The 27528-nt window shown below is 39.3% G+C and overlaps 1 protein-coding gene across 3 annotated transcripts; it reads right to left on the reverse strand.

Annotated features, from left to right (window-relative positions):
* Positions 1-148: 148 nt before the first annotated feature.
* slc12a4 (solute carrier family 12 member 4) lies at positions 149-24988 on the reverse strand. 3 transcript variants are annotated; one of them, XM_059350182.1, is made up of 24 exons: positions 24775-24988; positions 13300-13394; positions 13084-13215; positions 12610-12756; positions 11234-11288; positions 10360-10490; positions 9984-10225; positions 9419-9633; positions 8183-8347; positions 7742-7840; positions 7569-7626; positions 7305-7479; positions 6918-7036; positions 6146-6244; positions 5877-5996; positions 5598-5702; positions 3714-3882; positions 2884-3079; positions 2408-2577; positions 2003-2134; positions 1729-1836; positions 1303-1490; positions 1035-1168; positions 149-916 (listed from the first exon to the last, which is right to left on the reverse strand). In XM_059350182.1, exons 1-24 carry the CDS (start codon positions 24908-24910, stop codon positions 825-827), a joined length of 3282 nt encoding a protein of 1093 aa, XP_059206165.1. In that variant the 5' UTR covers positions 24911-24988; the 3' UTR covers positions 149-824. The 3 variants fall into 3 exon arrangements, with proteins under 3 accessions (XP_059206165.1, XP_059206181.1, XP_059206173.1); XM_059350198.1 differs by lacking the exon at positions 24775-24988 and adding an exon at positions 17745-17766; XM_059350190.1 differs by lacking the exon at positions 24775-24988 and adding an exon at positions 14957-15072.
* Between the last annotated feature and the right edge of the window lie 2540 nt (positions 24989-27528).

The following is a 27528-nucleotide window of genomic DNA, read 5'->3' on the forward strand; positions in this document are numbered from 1 at the left end:
AGATCAGAATTGATTAAAGTCAGTCCTTAAGTTTTCAGCCATGTTTATGTGACAGCACCTGTTGTTGCCGTGGTAATAGGGAGTTCAGTTTAATAAGACAGATGTGTGTGAAGTGTTTACAGAAAAATTCAACAGCCTCATGCTGTAGAAAAAAGTACAAATGTAACAGTTCAAAAGTCATTCACATACACAAATATCCGTCCAAAAAAATCATAAATTAGAACTCTTTTTAAAAACTTGCTTTATGATCTCTGGCCTGCTTCCTTTACAGCACAACCAACGTCAAGCACTGTGTTAAATATCCACAGTTACATCCTCTTTACCTCAGTGGGGAAATGTTGATAAAATAAATAAATAAATAGAAATGTGCTTACAAAATAATCAAAGAGCTGTTTCAGAATAAAAATTCTGGCTTATTTTAAAACAGTTCTACCAACATGTATAGAATAGTCTATCATATTGTCAAATGTAGATTTATTGTCGTATATGAAGAGTTTTATTTTATTTTTCTCTTATAAATAAGAAAATCGTGATCTAAAGTTTGTGTTTGAAACACAAGTACTGGGTTCCGAGGGAGAAAAATAACTGCTTTCATTTATAAAGAATGGCAGAGTGGTTGAGATACAGGTGGATATGTACACTGACCCAGTATTCTACAAGAATAGAATAAACCTATGTACTCAAAAATCCATACTTCACAATAAAAGTGTCAAATTAACATATCTACTCAGAAGTGTCTGGCAGCAAAGCAGCTGCTGCCTCCTGTCAAGAGGTGGAATGTGTTCTGATGAGGCAGGTGCTCCTGTGTAGCAGCTAATAATTGATCATGAGTAGATAGTGATAACCTCCCGACCTCCGCCTCGGACCAGCAGCACTCTTTCTAAGCCTTCAGTCAACACTTCTAGAAACTCCATATCTGAGGAACAGGTTAAAGAAGTAACAAACAATAGCCTTCACACTTTATATGCACACTGCACCCTAAAGTCTTTTAGACAGTTATGCATTATGCTTGATTAAATTGAGAAAAAGGATACAGTTCTCATCTCCGTCTGTGTTTCGAGGTGGTCCTGGCATGTTGAGCAGCACTAATCGAGCATCGTGGGACCTGTTGACTATTACCTCATTTAGCTTCACGGCCGTATGCATACGTCGCACATTGGACTGATCCCTAGAGTGCAGGAATGGGGAGAGACAGTAAAAAAAAAAAAAACAACAACATTTAACAAGGGAAATGGAAATTAAGTTTAAAGGTTTTTAAATGCTACATGTGTTTCTGGTAGAGAAGATGTTGGGAATTCTCACGGTTTGAGGCTCATGAGTTCTCTGAAGTTCTCCGGTGCATTGTTCCTGTTACTCCTCTCAGCCTCGACCTTCTCTCTTGTCCATGTCATCTGAACCTTCTCTGGAGGAGCCTCCACCACCTCCTCCTCTTCATCTGAGTATAAACTTCCCATACGCACCAAAGAGTGTCTATCCTTAACCAGCTGGGCCTGCAAGAGACATGGGAATATGACAAGGCTTGGTTGTCAGTATGTTACTAATATTGTAATTCAGAGCAATTAAGTTAAGGTTAAATTCCAAATTGCACTAATAAAGACACCCAATAGTGAAAATTTGAAACATCAAAACAATAAAACAATATTTCAGTGATTTATCATGTAAAATATGTCACACCAGTTTTCTTAATTTGTTAAATATTTCAGGAATAAACAACACAAAAAAGCATACCTCTCTTTGTCTTTCTGCACTGGACAGCCTCATTTGCCTCAACATCTGGGACCTCTGCTCCATCATTAACGTGCGCTCATAGGTGTATGCTGAGATGTCACTGTCATGCTGAAGTACCATTTGAAAAACAGAACTTTAGTGGCTAATCCAGTTAAAACATGCAGTATGTGTGGAAAAAGTGAACATCAAGTTGAGCAAACTGTTATGAAGTAGGCATCTGGTTTCAATTGCAGTTTTTCTTACTGATTAATAGTTGTGCAAGAGAGAATCTCACCATCTCCACCACCTCGACCTCAGCCTCTATCCTCAACTGGTAAAGGAACGTGGCCAGATCTTTCTTCATCTGGATGCTGTTGTCATCCATCTGTGCTACAGTGAAGATACGCATCTTGCATTTCCTCCAAACCTTAAAATGCAAATATGATGTGGTATTTCAACAAGATAAATATCATGTGCAACATTAAACACAGGTGATCATGATCACTTAGAGAAATACAATTCAAAATAAAAGTTATAAAAAGCATTCTTTCAAAGAAAATGCTCCAAACTATATCAAGCCACAACTAAGCATCAAAGGAGTGCTGAAAGCAGTTTGGTATAAGTTGGTAAATTTGGTATTACAGTTAAAGGGCAACATCTTAACATCTTAAATTGTGTATTGGAATAAAACTTGTCTTACTTTATGCAGTTTGAGCAGGAAAGGCAGCAGCATTAGCATCCCCCCATCATGGACGATCCACCAAACGTCAATGTTGCCATCTGTGAAGCGTTCGTGGTTGCTTGGGTAGAAGGACACATTTTTGGGCACCATCAGGGCCAGGTGGGCAGCTGTGGTGCAGCGGACTGTGTCTGAGTACAGATGAAAACATGGAGGCATGGATATTAACTGCACTGTATGAATGAGCTTAGCTACAGCGTACATTCTGTACAAGCCAGATGGTCAGCTAACACAGAATGAATATGAGCATCTATAGTATATCCATATAAGTTTTTTCAAGCCCATGACTGCTGTGACTGCAAGTTAATGAGCATTAAGCGTGACTACTACATACTGTAAACATTATGCAAATTATGGTTGATTAGGGGTGGCAGTCGTGTAATGCAGCAAATGCTGATTGGGCCCTTTAGGAGTCAGTGCTTCAGTGAGAGTCTTACTGATAAAAGTCTTCCAGGCACGAGGGTCTTCACTCTGTCTCCAGCCGTACGGCCAGCCCATCACCACAGTGTTGTGCTTCATGCCCCCCAGACCACAGGACTGGATCAGGTGGACAATACCCTCCCGCACCTTGGATGCCACCACAATCTGGCAGAAACCCTTAACTCGCTCAATCTCCATCATGTTCTTTATGGCCTGGTGGAAATAAATGTGTGCACACAGACTTTAGTCCATGATCACATTATGAAGTAAGCAAATAAACCTTAACAGTTATAAAGTACTTTAAGCAAAATTATATCAAAGTTCATTTGTCTAAACAGATTATAGTGCATGCCTTAAATCTACATAATAAGGATTTATAAATAGAAAGTTGAAATTCAATTGAAAAGGTTTTACATTTTGTTTTACTTTACTTATTTAGGATGGATCAGGGATTCATTTCTCCAGTCGTTGTCAGATAAACAAGAGCAAACTTTGCTTGAATTGTTTAATTTTTTTTACCAAACACATCACATTATGAAAAATGGCCCTGCACCAGTCCCTTATTTTATCTGAAATGGCTCATTGAAACCATATTATAGCGACAACAACAAGCTGTTTCCAGCCATACCCTTTGATTAAAGTGACAAATGCTTCAAAAACTGTTGCAGAGGAGGAATTGTCACAAAAATTGAAAATCCACACTGAAGCATGTTTTTGCTTCATCATGCTTTTCAAATGACAAAAGGTGGTCATTTGTAACAATTAGGTACTGCAACACAGTCAGCAATAGAGTACAATAGAGGATTGTATAGAGCATGAACAGCCAGCACCCCTTTCTAGTATTTACCTGCTCAGCTGCCTGCATTTCCCCATAGCTGTCCAGGAAGTTGCCCTGGACGACAGAGCCCACAATGGTCAGACCCTTTCCAGCCTTCAGCTGAGAGGCGAAGGTGAGCAGGCGAGGATATTTTACATGGAGGTCCTCGTCCAGTTTCAACAGCACCAACAGCTGAGGTCTGTAGTGCACAAAGTCAGTTCATTTGAGTCCAAGGTCTGGATTAAAGTAGTAAAAGACTGTGTTGGGGATCTACGTGTAAATAAACTGGGTGTTTAACTGCATTTTACAGTAGCTTGCTGGTAGTTCAACTGCATTTATATTTGTGTAGGGATTCAAGTAGTTAAATAACCTTTTTGCCATTTGCTGTGTGTAGTTAAACTACTAAAACTACAACCTATAAACTGCTCCGTAAAAAAGACAAAGAATGTTGTTGTTTTTTCTTTTTTATTATTATTTACTATTACTATTGCTTTTCTACTGTTATTGAACCCTCTTTGACCGCCTCTACCCCTTTTTCTTTCATCCTGACTGTTGTTAAGGCAGCCTAGGTATCCGTCAGACAGCTACAACCACACTCTGTATAACGTTATTTGTAGGTCAAAATGGTCAGATAAATATTTTTTTCGAAACTCTTTTAGTTGTGGTCAGATAATACAAAAGCCAGATTTGTTTACAAAAATGCTGTCAGATTAAACCTTTTTATTTTAAAAAGTGGGTTTCTTAATAACGGAGTACCTTTAAACTTTTTATATCTGAAAATCTTGTTTTCTAGTTCTAAATGGAATTTGTGGGAAAATACACATGAAGAAAGGGCAATTAAAGTTAAAACATAAAAATCACTAAAGGTGGAGCACAGTAATGCTGCTGAATCTGGCAGCAACAGAGCTGTTTTTATTCTCCCCACACTCAGAAACACACACACACACACACACACGCACACTACTGCTGTTCTGCTCATAATAAGCTCTATAATAAGCATTATCAATTTGGTCATTTTTTTTTACTTAGTAGTTTCAACTACTTTTTCTAAGTGGCTTTAGTTGACCAAAACAGATTCCTCCCTCGGTTAGCTTGACTGTAGTTCATCTTCTTCTAGTGTGCAGTCATTGGGAGCTTGCAAAGCCATGCTTTCAAAATACTGGAAGTATTGCTTCTGTTGCAGCACAATGGAAGGTCCTAACCACATGTTGAAATCAATTCCAAAAAAATGCTGTCTAGACTTTATTTTGACCAGCTATTGTGTCACTTTCATTGTTAAAGTAGACTGAGTGATTAAGGAGAAAGGAGGAAGTGCAGCATCACAGTGGTTATATGTTGCAGGGAAAGATGACACGCTAACTTCACTGGAAATCTCCAGCATGTTTTATACAGTCTATGGTCACAGCATCAAAAATAAAACTCTTCCTCAGGCAACAACTTCCCCAAAATGTTGTCAATACATCCTTGACAGATGGTGCTCACTCATTGTGTGTCAGTATGGATAACAGCTAGTGGTAAATCTCTCATATGTTGCCTACATTGTGTGACATTATCATCATTCTGTAGGGCCATTTTTATAGACGGGAGAGAACATATTTTTATTATATTTATCCATCTGGGTGCAATTCTGAAATGCCACTGACAGGATTTTGGTAAAAACTTCTTTCTAATCCAACATTTTTTAAATTAAATTGACTGCATGTGTGCTGGGGAACAGTCATAACAATGTAAACAAGTTTTAAATGGTCAGAGGGTGACATTGTTACATATGTGATGCATTCTTTTAAACAATGAACACAAACAGATGTGAACACAACTTTTATATCCTAACATGCAATGTGGCTACACAGAGATGCAAAGGATAGGAGTTTTTTGTGGAGACATTCAGATTGTCTCTTGTAGGTGCAGCTGTACCTCCAGTTCTTGGTGTGCGGGGGTCCAGCCTCCAGTCTTAACAGGGCGTATCGGGCAGCGCTCAGGGACAGTCCTCTTATACCATCTCCCCACTCCTTCTCTGCTCTGTTGTCGTTTGTGAGTGAAAGAAACAAGAAACTAATATAAGGGACAACAGAGAAATTAAGAGGCCGTCCACCAGCATTCACTAAAGACAGAAACACAGAGAAACCCAGAAGAATTTACAGTAATAGGACAGCAGAACAAAATGTGCAAATGTTAATTAGACTCCAGACATACCCCTGGTACTCGATGTACTTGTAGATCATCCCAGCAATGCCCATAGCCACAATAGCATAGTACCAGGAGGAGATGAACATCAGAGCCAGACACATACTCATGCCAAGGAAGGACAGAGCCCTGTTGGTGAGACACATAAAGCCTGAAGTGATGTTTTTATTTTTTCATTTATTTACATTATTTTTAACAGCCAAGACAGTCTGACTGGTAAAAATGAAGTGTGTTTCCACCCCCTGTAAGAAATCTGGTTGGGATACATTTGTACTCACCAGTGGTAGTATTTAAACCTTGGCCTCCAGTTGGGTGTGCGCAACAGAGTCTGAACTGCACAGGCTAAGTTCACAAAGAGATAGCACATCAAAAAGAACCTGTCGAATACATAAAAAGAACATTTTCAACAGATTTGAAGTAGATATTATATCATGAGGGGTGTTGCTGGACTTAAAGGGATAGTTTGGATTTTATGGAAGTGTGGTTGTAGGAGGTACTTATCTATAGTCAGTGAATTACCTACAGCAGATGGTGGTCAACACGCCCCAAGTGTGGAGAGAGAGGCACAGGTACTGGTATTGAAGCTAAGTAATGCACCGCTGAGGAGAGGGGCAGCAGCAAAAAAACACACTAATGCACACTGTATTTAGAACACGTTCACTGCTTTACCGTACCATAAAATAGCCCTATTTCATTTACAAGGAGGGAGTGATGCTATTCATTATATAAATTAAATATAATGTAAACTTGTGTTGTTTTTTAGGCGGCTAAAATATGTTTTGCTGCTGTCCTCAGCAGTACATTGCTTTGCTTCTGAGCTGGTACTCCTGCCTGCTTCTTCATACTGGGAATGGGAGCATGCTGACTAGCATCTACAACAGCTAATACACTGACTACCTCATACAACCCCACTTAAAGAAATCAGAACTATCCCATTAACCAAACAGGAAAATGAAGATATTAATGTGTGCGACATGTCTGAAAGAAATTAATGTATGGGGTGTGTGCAGTTTAATTAGCATATGTCTTATTTCTGGCATGTGAGCTTACATGGAAAGGATAGGAGCCACCATATCTAGTGAGGCAATCAGGATGCCCAGCTCAGCTATGAGACCAGTCAGTAATAGGGCCCATGTAGGCTCTCCATTGCTCTTTCCATGACCAAACACCTGGAAAACAAAAAATTCAAAACCTTCCCACGCAACAATGCAAATCACTTCTTGTTTGCTCCTGCATCATATTCAAATAAGCCTACAAGGAAAAAACATTTCCAGCTAAACATTTTATTTAGAGGTCATCCTGGATATTCAAAGTATCATATGCTATGGAAATAATAAAAGAATAAGAGACCATTTCTGTCTTGTGGTGACAGTAACATTTTTCTAGACAATGTGAACTGGCTACATAATAAATCATTAACAGTGTGTGCTGTCCCACCCTGAGGAATGGAATGATATTGTCCTTGGCAATGGCCTGAAGAAGTCGGGGTGCCCCAGTGAGGGACTGCAGGCCTGCCCCAACTGTAGAGAAGAAGGACCCAATGACAATAACCCACGGAGACGGCCAGGAGAGAGTTCCCACCACCAAAGTTTTTCGAACGCCGTCTCCAAACCTGCAAGTACATGCTCACTAATTATGATTGGACTTTTATAAAAGTTTATCTTATAGTATTAACTTGCAGTGGGAAACAAATGACCTTACTTGTCCCTTAGAACTACTCCTTCAATACAAGACCCGAAGAGGACCACAGAGGTGAAATCTGAATACAACATGTCAAGGAACTCAATATAACACAAAGGCCTATATCAAATCTGCGTTCCCATCCTGCTCGAAAGATTGTTAGTTTTATTGTTGGTTCACCAAAATGAGGATACAAACAATTGAAGTAGTAGTGATGGCTAAGATAGTTCCCACAGGAATGGATTTTTGAGCATCACGGAGATCACCAGATCTGTTAGAGCCTGCCATGATACCTACAAGACAAAGACACTGTTAACAACAGAGCACATGTATAAGCTGTTTAACTATGCCCCCTACTGGCAGGATGAGAGGGATGTTTAAAGCTCCATATTTCCTCGTGTGCATGTTACTTCTGCTAAAAATATAGAATATAACATATCAGGCAGCTAAAGTTAGACTGCATTATAAAGCTTAAACAGGTTATAGAGACTTTATACTTGAGTTGCTGTCATAATCATATAATTTGCTAAAAAAATAAAATAAAATCAAGATTTAAGGTAAACATGTTTGGCAAAAATCCTTTTACAGTTTCATAGAGACAGAACACTTTTTTCTGGTTTATGGGGAAGTAATACCTGTGGCAGACGGGAAGAAGATCCCAACCAGAAGTGTGAATGATGTAGCGATGTCAGCTGACACGTACATGCCAAAGTTCTCCATGGCACTATGGGCATCCACTGACTGAAGCCCCGCTTTCTCTAAGATCTCCCCTTTCTGTTGGTAGTCTCCCCACATGTTTTCTAACAACAGAGAAGTGACATTTAAAACATTGGTGGGAAACTATCAAAATATAACAGGATAAGTTTTCATTGAAAAAGAAAAAACATCAGAAGTTTGCCACTTATTTATAATTTATATTAAGATTAAGATTTTGTCTAATATGGTTTTCCCACAAAAACAATGTTCAAAGAAAAAGCTTTGAGAAGGTACTGAAAATCCAGGTCTGGCCTCTGCCTATCATGACATTTCTTTATCATGTGTTACATACTAAAAGAAGGTCTATTATAATGTCTTTTATTTAAGATTTCAGGGGTAGCATATTGTGAATACAAAAGATAATATCCTGTATCAAATAATGCTCCCACACTTGTGCAGTACTGCTTAGCACTGCATCTTGATAGGGAGCTCATATCGACAGAACACTGGCTCATGATCTGCAGACTGCAGTAGTAGTTAAAGCTTCTGCTTTCTCTTTTAGAGGAAACATCGGAGATAGTCAGCCGTACATGTCTGAGCCTACAGACTTTGATGAGGAATCTGATGTGCAGCAATATCTGCAACTAGCAGACATATAAAACAGTGTAGTCTTTCAGCTTGTAGCTGGCAGAGGGTGACACAGAACTTGTGATTGTGAAACAATATCTTCTATCTATGATGTTACAGTGTGTTTTTGCTCAAGTCTGCTCTGCAAGGTTTCAGGTTTATTTTGCAGCCTTTGATTGGCTTTCAAAGTTGTGATGTAATGTAGCCCACCTGGCATATGTTTAAAATCTCTTGCAGTTTAGTGCACAGACACCCCCACCCCCCTTCAGTAAAGGAATGTGAACACCACAGATACAAGTCAATATTTTCAAGGTCAGACATTTTTGGGGACATAAACATAAGACAAGGAGGACTTTAAATTCTTTAAAATTCTGACATAATGTGCAAAAGGCAAACTGAGCTTGAATGGGTTGACTAACACTGCACAATGCCTCTTAATCAGCAGTAAGTAGAAGTACTGGTATATTTACTTAGAACCTTTATTATCTAAATAACAAAAATATCTAGGCTGAATAGTTTAATCCTACTGCAACTAATGATCAATGTACCTCTAATAATCCCACTGCCCAATCCAGGGATGCCCTGTATCTCCGTCACATTGTTCTGGATGAAGTAGTCATCACACTGAGCGCTGCTCATGTTCCCCGGCAGACAGAACCTTTCCCACAACTGACTGGGCACCGTGATGTTGCCCTTTATCACAGTCTTAGCACACACATCGAAGCGATCTCTCACCAACGTCCTGTTTCCCAGCATGCAAATCCTACAGCCACATGGAAACAAATGAAATGGTTACTGTGTTAGGTTTCATTATTTCCACCACCAACATCATCAACTTCATATACATTTATCAACACAAAGTACTTGAATTTTAGTTGTACTTTTTGACAGCAAAAAAAAAACATGCTTCAAGTAATTTGTGGCAGATGAGAGACAGAACAATAACAATACACAATACAAAACTAAATAATAATAGAGAAACATGTATTTTTTTCTCTATACAGAGTTAACAAAATGTGCACTCTCCCACCTATAAAAAACACAAGTCCTCATAATTCACCCTAGTTTCTGTTCTCACATGTTTATTCTAGTGAGCCCTCTCTGCAGACTTACGGGAACTCTGGAGGATGAGTCATGGATTTGAATGCCCCAGCATAGATGGAGACAATTGAGATAATGACACAGGCCAGGAAAAGAGAGGCAAGCTTGTTGACATATTTGACTCCCACAAAAACCACCACGGCCATCAAGCTGAGGCAGATAGAGCCGTAGACTCGCATATTGTTCAGCATGGCACTGTCACTCCCAGGGATGTCTGTGCTGTGAAATATGGCTGCCTGGGGTACCAAATATTTCTGAGGAGAAAATAAATGACAACAGGACAGTTACTGAATATACTGTATATATCTGTAGATTTACTGCTGGATACTATTTAGCATACAAATGTGAGCAGGAATGTCACCACAGTATAATATTTTAGCAAACCAACCAAGAAGATTTCGATAGCCCCCAGTATGTACATGGCAGAAGCAAACGTGGTGCCCAAGTAGAAGCACAGGCCCACAGCTCCTCCAAACTCAGGGCCAAGGGAGCGGGAGATCATGAAGTATGCCCCTCCAGCTACAGCAGTAAAACAAAGTGTCAGACACAGTAAGCCACTGGAAAGCCCACATTCTGTGCTATATGCAGTAGATTCATTAGTACATTTCTGCTCCCCCCTAGTGGCAGAATATGTAGTGGTAATTTTAACTTCTACATCAGAGCAGTAGTTATATTAAAGGTAGTTTAAAAAACATGTCAAGATAATGGCAATTCAGTTCTTAACAAAATATTGTAAAAAATAAATTAATTATTAAAAAATAAATAAATAATAATCAATATAAGATAGATAGATAGATTACTTTATATAATTATAATTTAAAGTTAATTTATAAATAAATAAACAAATAAATAATACTTGTTAAGAATTATATTTTTAATAAATAAAATAAAATTACAATGCCAATACTAATGCTACTACTACTACTACTACTACTACTACTACTAATAATAATAATAATAATAATGATAATTATGATCATAATAATAATAATAAAAAATAAATAAATAATAATCAATATAAGATAGATAGATAGATTACTTTATATAATTATAATTAAAAGTTAATTTATAAATAAATAAACAAATAAATAATACTTGTTAAGAATTATATTTTTAATAAATAAAATAAAATTACAATGCCAATACTAATGCTACTACTACTACTACTACTACTACTACTACTAATAATAATAATAATGATAATTATGATCATAATAATAATAATAAGAACTTTGGAGAACAATGGAGGTTCAATGTTTTACCTGGAACAACACCATTAGTAGCAATGGCACTCATTGATATGGCTGTAAGCATTGTCTGTAAAGGAAAGGAGAAAATATGATTAACATGGAAAAACACAAACACACACACAGGTGTCATGGCAACTTGTAGTGTCATGTTAATAGCGATCTCGTTCTTTCGGTCACTACCCAAAGCTCATGACCATAAGTGAGGGTTGGAACATAGATGGACCGGTAAATCGAGAGCTTTGACTTCCGGCTCAGCTCCTTCTTCACGACGACAGTCCGGTACAACGCCCACATTACTGCTGACGCCGCACCAAACCAACTGTCCATCTCACGCTCCGTTCTACCCTTACTCGTGAACAAGACTCTGAAATACTTGAACTCCTTTGCTTGAGGCAGAACCTCTCTCCCCACCCAGAGGGGGCAATCCACCATTTTCCAGCAGAGAACCATGGCCTCAGACTTGGAGGTGCTGACTCTCATCCCAACCGCTTCGCACTCGGCTACAAACCGCCCTGATGAGTGCTGGAGGTCCCAGTCTGATGAAGCCAAAAGAACAACATCATCTGCAAAGAGCAGAGATGCAATTCTAAGGTCACCAAACCGGATCCCTTCCTCCCGGCTGCGCCTTGAGATCCTGTCCATAAAGACCACGAACAGTATCGGAGACAAGGGGCAACCCTGGCAGAGGCCAACACCCACGGCGAACATGTTTGACGTTGTGCCGAGTATGCGGACAAGGCTCTCAATGAGCCCGGTACCCTATATTCCCGCAGTACCCCCCACAAGACTCCCCGAGGGACACGGTTGTAAGCCTTCTTCAAATCCACAAAACACATGGAGACTGAATGAGCAAACTCCCATGACCCCTCCAGAAGTCTCGCAAGGGTAAAGAGCTGGTCCGTTTCCACGGCCAGGACGAAAGCCGCGTTGTTCCTCCTGAATCTGAGGTTCAACAATCGGCCGGAGCCTCCTTTCCAGCACCCTGGAGTAGACTTTCCTGGGGAGGCTGAGAAGTGTAATTCCACGGTAATTGGAACACACCCTCCAGTCCCCCTTAGTCTGGCCCCTCCCCTGGGACCACTTTACTTTGCCTACTTTATCCGCTGATTAAATTGACAGCTGACAGCGAGCTCCCATGTAGAAAGAGTATACGTAGCCTAGTAGCTGATAAGACTACAGTATATGTTATGTAACAAAGATAATGGAAGCAAACAAAAATAAAAAACACAAGTCAGAGTGAAAGTAATAACTGCTGCAGTTTATGCAAAAATGTGTATTCTATTGACTGGTTTAGTAAAAAAAAAAAAGCTGGCCCACATTGTGTGTGTGTGTGTGTGTGTGTGTGTGTGTGTGTGTGTGTGCGTGCGTGCGTGCGTGCGAATACTAACACATGAACAGCACATGAGGACAATGAGGAGGGACTGCATGATGCCAGCCACACCAACAATCCACGTCAGCCGGAGAAAAAGAATGACACCAAAGATGTTCTGGAGGCACGGCAAGTAGACTCCCATCAGAGTGCCCATGTTGGGAGACTGATAGAGAGAAAGAGGGAGAGAGATATTGACCATGGCATTTCAGGAAACAAGTGTATTGATCATTTGTATTGATTGATGTACTTTTTTAAAGGTCATTCAATCATGTTATCAGCTCTTTGCATGTATCCAGGTCTTACAGCCACAGTGTGACTGCAGAGCGTGCAAAGGCATAAGCAATCAATCAACAGCTCTTAATACAAATTTAGGACTTGGATAGCAAGGCGGGGAGAGAGCCAGAGGTGGAGGATACTGTTTCTAAACCTCCAAAAACTGAGTGTACATGTTGTTTGAAAAAACAGTGAGGCACAGTGTTCCTCTGCTGACCTTGGGGGTCTTCCTACGTGAGGCCTCAGCGCTCTCCTCCTCCTCATGCTCCTTAGCTCCCTGGGTGATGTTTGTGTAGCTGACCAAGCGGCTAAGCAGAGACGAAACCTTTGGCCGGATGTCCAGCTCTTCCTGGAGAAAGAGAGAGCGAAGAAGTCTGAATTAATGAAAGTTTATCATCTGACCGAAATATTAGGAGATAAAAAAATAACAGACCTCAAACAAAGCCAGGTTCCTGTCATAGAAGTCATTCTTCTTGCTGGCATCAGCACTGTTGAGAAATGGACTGTCTTCCTTGTGATTCCCATGTCCTATTAGAGAGACAGAAAAAGTACCGAGGTTAATACAAAGTAGCTTCTCAGCAAACCAACTATTTATAGGGCCAAACAAACATATATTTATTCCTGCCAATAGATCAGGCAAACTTTGCTATTTAAGTTATATTGGAGGTAACGCTAACTGCAAGATTAAGTCAGTGTGCTTTCCTGATATGAGAATTCAAATTATGTCAAATCTGCAATAATATCTGCATAAAGAGACATTCTACCCCAAAATATAAAACACAGTTTTTTAAACATATTTTTAATGCTCTGCTTTTGGTGCCAAAAAAACATTTGAAAAACTGAGTGGGTGAGAAAGGAAATAGTTTTTTACATGAAAATGCAAGGTCTTTTCATTGTCTTGAGCAACTGGGTAATAAAAACCTCTGGAAAGAGACATTGCTGTTGGATTTTTCAAATGTGTTTTTTGAACAACACAGAGTGCTAATAGTTATATCATATTGTAAAGAAGGAAAACATCTATACAGCTATCTCTCCCACACTGGGCAAGTCACACCAAAACAATACAGAGTGATAAATATAGCGCTACAGGTAAGAGGAAATAAAATGTGGATTTTGGATTTTGGTGTGAACTAGCAGATTTCCATAGACAGTAACAAGTACCCAGCAATGCCAGTGCTGATTCACAGGCTATGCTAACTTTACAAGACTAACAAACAAACAAAAATGTGAAAGCAATGCTCACTGGCATTTCTTAAATATATGGATATTTAGTTTACAAAAAAGATCAATTAAATGTATTTTAACAACCATGTACCTATCAGTACAATTATACATCCACAATCACTGGTTCTTTCCATAGACTGTATAAAATAGGTTCTTTCACATGTGGTACTTAGTAAAATAGTGCCACGTCTAGCATTGTGTTATCAGTTTCATTTGGTGTCAATAGAGTCATGATGGACATAAGGTCACAGTTTTGCATTAAAAATAAAAAATAAGATCACTTGTTGGAAACAAACCGTTGTAACAGCCCAACCCTGTCCCATGTGCAGTGATTCATAAACTATGCTATTCCATGGCAGCCCTTTTCAATATTTAGTCAGCTTTTAAATGTCACAATTAATTCTAATTAAATCATCTCCATGTACCAGTAAACTTCAGAAACACGGCTCCTGCAGTGAAGCTGCGGTGAAAGGCCAAAAGCAGCACAGACCAACAAAGCACTGTCCAGGTGAAAAACAGGCATATAATTAGATTTTACTCTCATTAACTTGTGCTTTTGAAGAAAAGAATCAAGCAGCGATGAGCCCAGTGCCTCGGGGCAAGCACGCGAAGTAGAACCACAAAAATTATCACTCACACATCCACACTCACAGGCATGCACACACTTCATTACCTAGAAATTACCTAACCTTGGGTTATTAGAGCATGTAAACCTTAACAGCAGCATCTCAAATTAATCCGGCAACAAAAAGTCTGCCAACTTACCAAGTGGGCATGAAATAGAAAAACAATTCTCAACAGTGTTCAAAATATACCAGCTCTGTTCTTAGTGAGTTGGCTGAGCTTGAATGCTGGTCTTCACTCACCTGTGTTCTGTGTCCCACTGCTGCTACTATCACTCTGGGTACGCATAGTTACAAGCTGTGAGCAGACTGCAACAGAGTACTTTGTCCTCTAGCTTGGGGAATTGTCGATTATTATCCAGGACACTCGGTCACCCAGGGTGAATACTCATTTAGGGATCTAACACATGGGGCATGGTGAAGGGGGGAGTGGAGGTTACAGTGGTAACTCACTGACTAACAGGCACACACACACACACAGACACAGACACACACACACACACACACACACACACACACGCATGATACATCTGCTCACAGGGATATAAGAGCCATGGGTATCTAGAATAAAGCAGTATTACAGTATCTGTATTCCTATACTCTATTGATGTTCAGATAAGTCTGCTTTTTTCTTCCAAAGCCACTATTCCAAGAATAAGCTAAACAATAACTTGTAAATTAATTTGAGAGATATGTCATGATGTTCGTTTTCTCTGTAAAGCAAGGTTTGTTTTTAAATGTCTAAAGTATGCAAAAGCCTAGAAAAAAGGTGATCATTTGAAGCATGTAGGCCACATTCCCAGTGGTCTGCCTTTCCAAACCGTAACAACCACACAGCTGGATCAGAGTTGTGCTTGGAAAGAGATGAGAGTAAAAACAATGCCAACACTGTCCTCTAGTGTCATCTTGCTGTCATTGGCACGGGATAAAAACACAACATCTGTGTTTGAAGCAGCACAGTATGGTCTGTATAGGAGAACTGTCTTAAACCCTGGTTCCAAAAAAGTTGGGACTCTGTGAAAAACAAAATTTCTCTCTCTCATGGATTTTTCTGTGTTGTTCCTCAAGGTCTTAGTGTCTAGATGTCTATATTTTGAAGAGACTTTTGACTATTTGTATTCATCATCATCAGTCTTTATTTCAGACTCACAGAGGGGTCCATAAAAAAAGAAAGGAGAAAAGAAAAAAATAGAAAAGATTTCCAAAATTACATATACCCACAGCAATTCACAATCTGTTAAAAAAACGAGTATTGAAAGCAGCTCTTCCTAGGACTTGTTAAAGCCTCTATGAGGCTATTTACTGACTCATCCAAACGGCACATAACGTTGAACATCAGTTTTCTTAGTAGTGCCTCACATGTAGGAACACCACAGTACACAAACAGTTGACTGGCACTGTCCCATCTGGGGACATGAAGTATAGCAACCTCATTGTAAGTCACAATAAGCTTTTGCATACTACTCCTCCTATAGCTCCACCAGAGATGAGCTGTATACAAAGGGGCACAAAAAGTTTTAAATTTAGCAACAACAATCTGTAACAAATGGGGATGGAGAGGACAAAGTGTATCAGTCCTCACAGACATGTTATTTAAAATCAAGTCACACGTCTTTAGTCAAGTCTCATGTCATTGATTTTCTGTCAAGTCAAGTTGACTTAAGTCCAAGTCACATGTCACAAAACAAGTCTCCATCTTTGGTGTATCAAATACAGGCTCTAAAGAGGGCCTTTCACATTTTTACCCTTTTTCGTGCTGATAAGATAATATAGCGGCACTGATTAACTTAAAGAGACATTTAGCATTTTTTAGAGTAATGCAGATGGGGATTGCTCCATGACATGGAGTGACATATTTTCAAATGTTTCCTGACCGGAACTGTAACTTTATCTGTGCTGCGTCAAACACTATTTTAATGTTAGAGCCTAAAATAGTTCAGCTCCTGGCTCATAACATTTGTTGGACCAGGAAACTAAAAGTCACTTTAACAATGAGGAGAGACAGTGGGGGTCTCCAGTTAATAACTCCACATTAAATGTCTAATTAAAAAGATTAAAGATTAACTGGCTTGTTATGAAGGCACATAAGAATCTTGCTGTGTGCCCAGAACAGCACAGAGGCTTTACAGCAACATGTACTGACATGTCACCTGTATCCCCACCAAGACAGCTCACCACCACTGTAGAACATCAAAGACTGTCTGTGCTGTTGTTTTACACAAAGGTGTGTCAAGGTAGAGAGGTTAACCAGGGGTGTACATGACTTTTACTTTCCACTGACTAACCATCTAGGGATAAGTATCTTTTTACTCTTTGTTTAATGAGAGGAGCTTCTCAGATAAAATGTTTAATTCATTCTATGTTACAACTGTAAAACAATGCTTGTTTACAGAAAATGATTAAATGATTGAGAAATACATTATATTATATTATATCTGCAATGAATTTTAATACTTTCCCTTAAAAGAAAGTTTAATGGAATTTGAAATAATACTTCGTAGTTATAACTGCTTAAATCTCTGAAGCTATTGTTAGCAAGATATGTGGCACTAACTATTTATGCAGATTTAAATGTAACAAAAGAACTATTAATACTAGATGGGATCAAAATTTGGTTGCAAGATAATGCAAGCTAGTGGAGATATTACATTTTGAAAATTAAAGATAATTTTTTTGAGTAAAACATTTTTTTGTATTAATTTGATGACTGTAAAACATTCAGCAATACATGTTCCACATTTCTTGGATATTTAATTAAAACTCAACCGAGTCTAGTGAAGAATAAGCAACTGGTGTGGCTTAGATAAAAAAAAGAGAGAAAAGAGAATTTTTTTCTTTTTTTCTATCCTATTTACTTTGAAAATCCAATGACACTCACTGGGAAAAGTTGTGAATTCTGGGTGACATGGCATGGGATGACCAAAAAAAACAACTACTATTTGAGCTATAGTATTTATAATTGCCATGAGAGCAGCTCTTCCAGGATATGTAGGCTTCCAAGACACAAAGAATAACATGCTTTCGATACTACCTTTCATTTGTAGCTCCAGTCCAACACAAAATGCAACAGTCCAAAGCAAATGTTTTGACAGACTGCCTATGTGTCAGGGGTGTCTAGGTATAATTTGCTGTGTGTTTACAACTAGATCAACTGGCAGAGAAAATGTTATGTTGTCAAGTATTTTCAAAGTGCAAAGTACATGGCTTTTTAAAAGAATTCTGGTAAGTCAACAAAGACAAAATCAATTCCATTTATGTTTGTTACAGGTCTAACAAACAGTGACTCTTGCAAAACCTCTTGAAGACTTTTCAGTAAACACAACATTAATTTACTTTATCTAGGCTGCACAGTGTATATGGGTGTGATATTTGAAGTATTTCAAGGGTTGATTTTTTAAACGTACTTTTTAAAAGCATGAATGTTTAAAAAAGAAATACTTCAAAGCACTTCTTAAAGCTGATTAGTCATGGAAAACAATATCCTTGTCCTTTAGCTTCTTAGGGTTTGAAAAAGCCTATTTGCTAAACTTCCTCTTTAATAAACACTTAAGACTTAACAGTGAGAGGCAAAGAGGTAGTGCAGCTTAGCTAACTCTGCTGTGTGCTGTTAGTTGGCAAGAATGTACTGATCAGGCTGTGTTGGGAGGTGGCTTGTGTTTGTGTAGAAGAGAGAGGAGCAGTAAAAGAGATGATATACTATGTGAATATCCTTTGGCATTTTCTTCATTTGATTAACTCCCTCTGCATGCCTTTAAAGCAAAGCAAGATGTGACTTTGCCACTGGGTTGGACAAAACATGACACAACTGATGTGCGGCAGCAGGTCAACAGTTAAAGGATTCTCTGCAATGCACTGTATTCAGCTCTTTGTTTATGTTTCTGGGTCTGTAAAATGATCCTCCAAACACTCTGAGCCACCCTGACCTTTTACAACTGTCTGAACTCCACAAGCCTTGCTCGTTGAGAAAACTTTGACATGACCTTTTTGGAGTGTTACTCTGTGGGAACTAGTCCAGCTATACTATATATTATGTGAATCCCCATTTCCATTAGTCATAAGCAGGGGCTGTGAAACTCCAAAATCTGACAAAAGCAAAGCCCTTTTTCATGCGTTTGCATCTGTTTACAGCACGGAGCTAACCCTGCTAACATCATCATAGTGACACAGTGGCAGCCGCCAGGGGGTGACCACAGCCACTCTGATACAATCACTGACCCCAAAACTGCAGCGAGACTCATGAAATATGGAGGCCTCTTTGAATTCTTGTACTCTTCAACTCTTTCAAATTAAAGTTGTATATTATTCTTTTTAAGGAAAATTAGAACTTTTTATTTTAGTCTATGCAAGTCAGTTGTATCTGTAAAATAAGAAACCAAAGCATAACAGTGTGCCATTCCTTCTCTCTCATATTGATATAATTTTCAATGAGCCTTGTTCAACTGCATACTAGAATTCCTGAAAATAATTTATGGCTTTTGGTTTTGGTTTACTTTTGGTATCTGTCCAGCTGTATGGGAAATGTCTGGGGGCACCACAGTAGTTACAGTATGGTGGACCACTGTGGAGGCAGATACAATAATGTTAGGCATGTTATTTGTCATGACTACAAACAATACCACATAACTAAGCCATGCACCTGTTCCACACTGGTGTAAGTAGAGGGAAAATCAATAAAATACCATATCTGAATAAAGGTGGATATGTTCATGAATAAGTCCATATTAATAATAAACTGACCAGGGCGACACACATTTTGCAGCACATTGTATTTCAGCATATACATTCATGTTGGTCATGAAATTTAAACATGGTGGGCAGGCCTATTTTCTAAATGTGTACTGCCAGACACCCTTTTGTTTTTCACAAACTGCCACCACATTTAGCTTCAAACTGTTTTCTCTTCCCTAGTCCGTGGTTAGAAACAATGTCATGTCAGCGGTAGCAATTGGCCAATGTTTGCTGTAATGGCTGTGTTTCATGCGGAGCAGCATCTGAACAGAGCACTGGAATGCTAACCTGCTGAGCCGTACAGCAAAACATATTAGCTTTGATGTGTGCTAATGATGAGAAAAGGACCGCAACTCAGCCTGATTACCTCAGGGGGGGAAAGGTGGGCGGGAAGAGGTGCATCGTACAACAGATTTAGAAAAGGACACAAATTAACTTAATGTGTATGAACCAATGACTGAACAAACCCAAAGTGTGGTCTGTGCAGGAGAACTGTCTGTCTGCAGTGTCATTGCAAATTGGTTTCATGCATTTTATGGCATTTAAGTTGTAAATATGCTGCACACACAAGCCATACTCATAAATGTGTGCTTAGCGTGAGTGTTACAAATGTAAAGATTATGGACTGTACAGTTACTGCCTTGTTTATCTACACATGATCTCCTGCTAACATCATAAATAGCACACTACTGTGGAGGTAAACAACAAGAACTGTTGAGTTAAGTACTTGACCAAGCTGTACCCTGTCATTTCCACAGAGGAGGTTGGAAGTAGCAGTTTACTCCCCCTATACCATGATGTATAGTAAATAATCTTTACAATTATGTTTTCTTAAGCGTACAAACCATTGTGTTTTCATTAGCTTAGAAATAACTCTTTATATCTACATAGGGAGCAGGTCGTCTTCAACTGAGCCGTGTCGCAGTACTCTCTTTCTACTGTAGCCCTTAAAGGACAAATTAAACACTGGCGAGGAGGCCTTGAATGTTATTACATTACCTACAGACCACCGTAGGCTGTATTTCACACACTGAAAGAATGAGGGGACAGGTATTTATTTGGTTGCAATCTGTAACCTCACCATTAATGCCACTAAATCCTACACTGACACTGGTCCTTTAGGTGTTAAGAAAGGATATGCAGGTTATTCTTGCTCAGAAATCACACTCTAAATATCAAGTATAAGTTTGATTTATGTACTTTCAATTATCAGCCCAGGTTTTGGTATCAATTGGTTACATTGCAGCTAATGAAAACATTGTTTCTGTATTAAAATATGGCAAAGGGACTGTCACAAATAAAAAAAAATGAATGCTTCATGCTGGTATCTTCCAAGAAGCTTTGCAGTATCACAATCTAAGATAGCAGTGATAATTTACAGCAAATTACACATTTCACATTATTGGTACACCCAAGGAAACAGTAAAAATCCTTTATGCTATTTATGTTGCACTATATTTATTTTGCATTGATCTGTTTATTGTCAAAACTGAGGCAGTGAAGAAGACCCGGGATCCTCAAGAAGAGCTAGAGGTACACATGGGAAAAAAATATCTGAGCTGCTCTGCTTGCCCAGTTGTCACTTTGATGTGAATGAGCTGATAGAACAAAGATGGGAAATGACTGGATGGCAAGGCAGTTGCATCATAGGAGATATTGTGTGGCAAATATTAATCTTCTAATCTAATCTTAATCATTATTATCTTTAAAGAGTATTACAAAGTCTTAAACAGAGAGTTGTTAAGAGCCATACACAAGTGTGTGTGTGTGTGTGTGTGTGTGTGTGTGTGTGTGCTGTTTAAATTTGTTCTGTCATCAACTTCACATTTCTGTTCCACCAAAGTCTGTTTATCTCTCTTGGGTTATCAGAGTGACATGCCAGACAGCATGACAGGAATGGTCACTCTGTTCTCCTGAATTAGAGCAGGACCACGCAGCAGGATTCTCCACATAATCTGCTCAGTATTCTGCACCTGTTTAGTCTGAGACTAATACAAGCAAAAGACATATTTGCACTACATGGCTATTTTACTTACCCAGTCACAACTTCAAATCTGTTTTCTTTGCAATAACAATAAAAGAATGGAATAGACTTTGATCAAAATGTTTACATTGGATCACATGATTATATTATATCCATAGGAAAAGAGGAGTTAATGGAATGTTTATTGAATTTCATGTATTGGTAATTCATTAGCTGTACCTCAACAGTAATATCTCCCTCAAATGTGCATCTTCACATCATGTGGAGTTCAACTTTGGTTAACTCTGACCGGTGAACTCGCAGCATGTGTTTGGCTGTCAAAGGGACTTCAAACCAGAAAACTTCTATCCGTGTGTGTGTCACATCCTGCACTGCTTACATTCAACAGGAATATGGCCCAGGCACTCACTTGCATTCATGTATGTGCTACTGTCCTCTTAGGGTTGAGATTGGAATGGGGCTTAGGCAGAAGTTAAGGAAAGAAAATAATGTTTCTTTTGCTCACTTTTCCTCCTATATCATTCAGACCTTTGGCATAAGGGTTGTGATGTTACACTAAACAGATCATGCATCAGAAATGTAATCCAAAACAGAGAAATGCAGGAACACAAACAGAAGACGAACAATAAAACATTATAAGCTCTCTTTCTCTCTCTCCCCTTTCTTTCAATAGTTACTTTCTAAAGCAAAAGCCTTGATCACAACAGAAACGTTTCACTTCTGATCTCAGCCTTTTTAAATCAAAGTTGGAGACCCACTTTTTTAGGTTGGCATTTAATTCTGCCAACTCTGTTTCTTAGGTCTACTCATTTTGTTTGTTCCTTTCTATGTATGGCTATGGTCTATGGCTCGTACTACCTTGCAGCACTGCAGCACTTTTATTTTGTACTTATATGTTATGCATGTGTTATGAATTGTTTTTATGGATTTCCTGTGAAGCACTTTGGGTACCTTCTGGCTACTGTAAAGGGCTATACAAATAAACTTGATTTGATTTGATTTGATACAGACTTGAAAAGATTAAATCTTATGTTGCCTTCTGACCTTCACAAATTAGAAAATAGGCAAATTAAATTTGAACCACTTATTGGTAGCATATTAGGATGCAAGCTTCACTGAGGAGAAGACAAGTTGTGTCCTAAACAAACAACAAACAGACATGAGGCGGAGCAATAAGAAACTAAGAAGAGCAAGCCCCAGCAACTGAACTTTCCTCCCTGAAAAGTGAAGGCTGTTTCAGGGTGGTTGCTCAGGAGTACAGCACACTTACAATGACCACAGTGTTGGTCCTGTGCTGTGCTAAACAGAGCTGAGCTCACAGACTGAAACAGACTCTGCAGTGTGTCACTTCCTCCAAGTTGCAGGCATCACACAACATGTCCCATATGCAAGCCCACCACTCCCATGATGAAATCATCCAGAACACTTTGGGATGGTCTTGCCACAGCAAATACTTTCCCACCCAACTTTATTACTGCTTGAATATGTCATAATGCAGCATGTAAAACTCAAGTTAAGTTTTAGTAAGAAAATGACTGAGCATGTACAGTACATGCCGAAAATTATGAAGTATGTTGTACATGTTTCAAACTTCTTTTTACACTTGTCACTCTGACTCTTAAAACATAACTATTGCTCAATTTATGCTTTAAAAAATGTTGTCAGTGCTTAAATAACTCCTATAAAAACACAGTAGATATGCTACAAAAATGCACTCAGCTGACTTGAGTAGCTTTTACTGTTTGGTTCCCACATGTGTATGAACCATATTGCTTGCCCTTTGCTCCGTCTCATCATCAATCACAGTCTCACTTCCTTCTTCTTCTCCTCCCTCTTACCCTGTCCAGCATGTGGTCATCCTTGCAGCTACCAACTAACTTAACCGATTGTTTTTGTTCTCAGGCTTTGGGGAGCTCTCCTCGGGTGAGTTGGAGAGAATTATTACCGCTGGGAAGACGAGAGAGGCAGCAACAAGCTTGAAACTCGCCCATGAGGGTTATATCAGGACATCTGCTTTTCCCTCTGTCATCAAAACTTTTTGTCGGAGCGTAGTACAGAGTTCAGAGTACAGTTCCACTTCTTTTTAACACTTGAATCACTGTTATGTGCAGTAGCTTATAAGTGCATTCCTTGCTATTCAAGAATGCCATCTGACTCTAAAGGGTAACTTCCATGCATTCCAGAAATATACAAGCAGACAGCTAAATCAAAATGTCCTTCCATTCCTTTATGTTATTCTTTGAATATTAGTCTACTTAAGCACTTTGAGCCACTGAAGCATGGCTTATCTCATCTGCATAGTTTTCTTGCAAAATGCAGAAACACATTTACAAATGCACAAACATCCCATCCCTAAACACTGTGGCTGGTCACTTACTGGAGGCTCATCAACACAGTAAAACTAGTTAGATAAGTCTTTAGCCTTGAACTCTGGTCCTTCCAGTGTTACAGTAAGGTAATATAAGTGGGTGGCCAGTCAGTGTGTGGGTTTGTGCCCAGCCTGGTCTTCCTGGCTCTTGGTAAAGCGTGGGTGCTTCACTGCAAGGCCACACCCATGTGTGTCTTTTATTAAAAAAAACTCCCCAGTTTGTTCACTCTCTCAGAGCACACAAATCTGCGCTGTTCTCACACTAATCCTACCCACCAGCTACAAACTCTCCTTGTCTTCCCGCTGTCCTCCCTTTCTCTTCTGTCTGTGACTGCCCCCCACCCCCCCAATTCCATGCTCATACAGTGGAGAAACAAGTGAGTGACAGTGAGAGACAAGCTGCCACAGAGAAGCGAGGAGGGAGAGTTCTGCTCCTGTGTTGTTGAGCAGCCAATCTTTGTGAAAGGAAATCCTCCCCTGGCACAAAGAGAGCTCCATCTTTTGTGCAAGGAAGCACTTGAGGCCCTTTTCTTGTTGCGGTGATACCGGCCCCCACCTCACACAGTCCCACCCCCGTTGTGTCTTTTTCCCCCATGGTTCTCACCCCTTTCATTGTTTTCCCTTTGTTACTCATGTGTCCCTGAATTCATTTTAAAGGGCTTCCATATGCAGAAAAAATACTCCAAAATGATAAAAAGTAGTGTTTCTACAGCTTTACCCAAAGTGAGCTGTCAAAAAAACATTCCTGCCTGCTGTAGGAGAACTGCTTTCTGGCCCTGGAGAATTGCCATGGTAACCATACAACCAGCTGTTCAGAGGGCTATCAGGACAAAGCACAGCTTACCATGCTGTGTTGGGTCCAGCTCATGAGGTGTCACTTTTAGGACACATTTATTAGAGTTAAAAAACTTCCAAACTATTCTTGTTGTGTCCTAGCTGAGAGAAAAAAAGGTGAGTAAAAGTTAGTTAGTTGAGACCTACCATCAGAGCTGACAGTGTCTTGATGATCAGGATAGTCCTGTCCAGTGTCCCTGTAATCCACCCAGTTAATCCCCTCTAGACTGTCGTAGCTGGCCTGAGCTTGATCCTTCACTGGTACCACTGTGAAGTGAGGCATGTTTTCATCACTATCCTCTGCGTCTCCTGCTCAGCAACTCAACTTAGCAGGCTAGCTTGTTAGCCAGCCTCAGCTCAACTCCCACTAATGGCAACTACATTCCACTACACTGCGCTCACTTCCTCTAGGGGCTATTATCATATTCCCCGCCCACAGGCCGGCCCCTTCTGGGCTTTTTGTGTGAACAGAAAGGGTATGGAGGTCTCAGGGATGCGTTTGGAAAGACACACACCTCCCCCCTGGAGAAAGGAGTGGCATGAGGGGCACAACTCTGATTGAAGAGTTTGCGTGTCATCCCTGAGTCATGTAGAGTGGAAGGGTGAAAGAGTAGGGTGACCCCTTTCTGCTGTCTGTGTCATGATGACAGCCAACAGAGGGAACCTTGTCTGTTCAAGGTTCAGACAGACAGTCTTCTGTGTGTGTGGGCCATTTCCAAAACACACACACAGCGACGTGGCACTTTGGAAAATAATCAAACTAAATTGGTGAAGTGGAAGCAGAGAGTGGAAAAGAGAGGGAGGAGGGAGATATAAATAAAAGACAGGAAAATGACTCATTCCAAGTGTTCAAACAGCTGCACAGTTGGATGTCGTTTCAACCTTTGACCCCCATGGTCACTCAAACATTTGAAATGTACCTTTTCTACAATACTTGCTAAATCCTTCATTATATGGCAGTAAACAGATGTTAAGTATACTATATTATGACTTGAGACAGTCGCCAGCTGTTGAAGCTATAAAGAAAACCTCAGCAGTGAATTACATCACTAACAGAAGGTAAAGTTTACCCTCCTCTTTCCAAGAATAGTAGCTACTCAAACCATAAAAGCAGCAGATCAAAGACTCTCTAGTAAGGCTGTTATTAGAGGTCCTGTTTGAGGGAGTTTTAGATGTTGCTATGGTTGGATTGCAGAGACTTTGTAAACTGTTGTGTGTCCTGATATAGAAACAACTGTCTGCTATTCAAGGAAAAGAGTTTGGAAAATAATTGAGGAAAGAGCTGAAGTAAAATTCACTTACAGTCAAGGGTTATGTAGTCCAATAGGATGAATGGGCAACAATCACAATTCCAAAAAAAGTAGTGATGCTGTGTAAATAATAAACATAATAAACAGAATGCATTATATTTAGAATGGGTGTGTATATTTATAATCCTGTCTTTGTACTGTATTCAGTTGAATGTAGGATGCAACAGATTTACAAATCATTGCATTCTGTTTTTATCATGTTTTTCAAAGCGTACCAACTTTTTTTGGAATCTGTTTTACAAAAAAATGGAATTTGAACACAATGGTAAAATCATAATTATCTACTGAATTTCAGGTTCTTTTTCGCTCATATGAGATTTCTTTCTTGTTTTATGTAATGTTGTTGAAGACCAATATGCTGAGGATGCCCGGTCCTTTGAGACACTATCATACAAGAATCTACCTTGTATGAGAAAGAATATACTATTTTGGTTTATAGTAACCATCACTATGTCTCATACCATATCTCACAAGGAATTGTAGTAACCTTAACTCTCTTTTGATTAAGAAACAACTTAAGAAACAAAAGGACTTAAGTAATAAATTATTCTATTTTAAGAATTTGAATCTGACAACTGCCAGATGTTAATATACAAATCCATAAAGAGCCACGATGGACCAGGGGGTCCTAGAGCTGAAGAATGTCTTTGGGAAAAAGTAAGAAACAATATTATATTGTTTGTACGATAGAATTGCTGTTACACATTTTATCTCCCTTAAAATGAGTTCCCTTGTAATTATCAAGATTCTTCAGTAATTGGTACCTTGGTATAACCCTGTCTCACAATAAAACTTATTGCCATTGTCTACTCTCTCCTCTCTCCAGACAGACTACTAGAAGTAATTCCTTTTCCTGACTGACTGACTGACTGACTGACTGACTGACTGACTGGGAAGCTTGGCAATGAGATGCCATCAGCCATATAAGGTTTCCTAGACTGACTAACTCATGCAGTGCTGTGTACAAGTGAGGGTCAGTGAGCAGCAGGCAGGCAGGACCTGACGCACTCTTTTCTTCCACCACAATTACTCAGTCTTCTGGAAAGACATGTAAGCAGGAGGGGCAGGTCCCAGGAAACAGGAGGCCCACCAGGGTCAGCTTGTTTACAGCGCAGGAAGAGACTCCGGTGAAGGTACTTATGTGAGAAAGAAGTGCAGTGTTGAGGAGTAGTGAATTACGTGTTGTTAAACTATTAGTTGAATTATATTTTGCAGTAGCTTGCTGGTTGTTCAGCTATATTTATATGTGCATAGTGATTCAAGATGATCTCATTACTTAAATCCAATTTGTAGACCCTTTGCATTTAATTCATCTTCTAATCTCATTGGGACGCATTTTTTACTGGCATCTTAATTTTATGTATTATATTTTGTTATAGTTTCATGTCACACGTCCATTGTCAATTTGATAACTGGTAAATTGAACTTTTTTTTTTCAAAGTACCTTACCCAACACTGAATAGGAGCTGCTTACATTTGTCCTGGGCTGGTCCTGCATCACTTCTTAGCCTAATCCACTAGATGGCAGCCTTAGAACACCTCAAACAACCTGCAATTGCATTTGGTCTTTTCAGTCTTCAGTTAAAACTAT

The sequence above is a fragment of the Centropristis striata genome, chromosome 2 (genome assembly GCF_030273125.1).
Source record: "Centropristis striata isolate RG_2023a ecotype Rhode Island chromosome 2, C.striata_1.0, whole genome shotgun sequence".
Taxonomy (NCBI): domain Eukaryota; kingdom Metazoa; phylum Chordata; class Actinopteri; order Perciformes; family Serranidae; genus Centropristis; species Centropristis striata.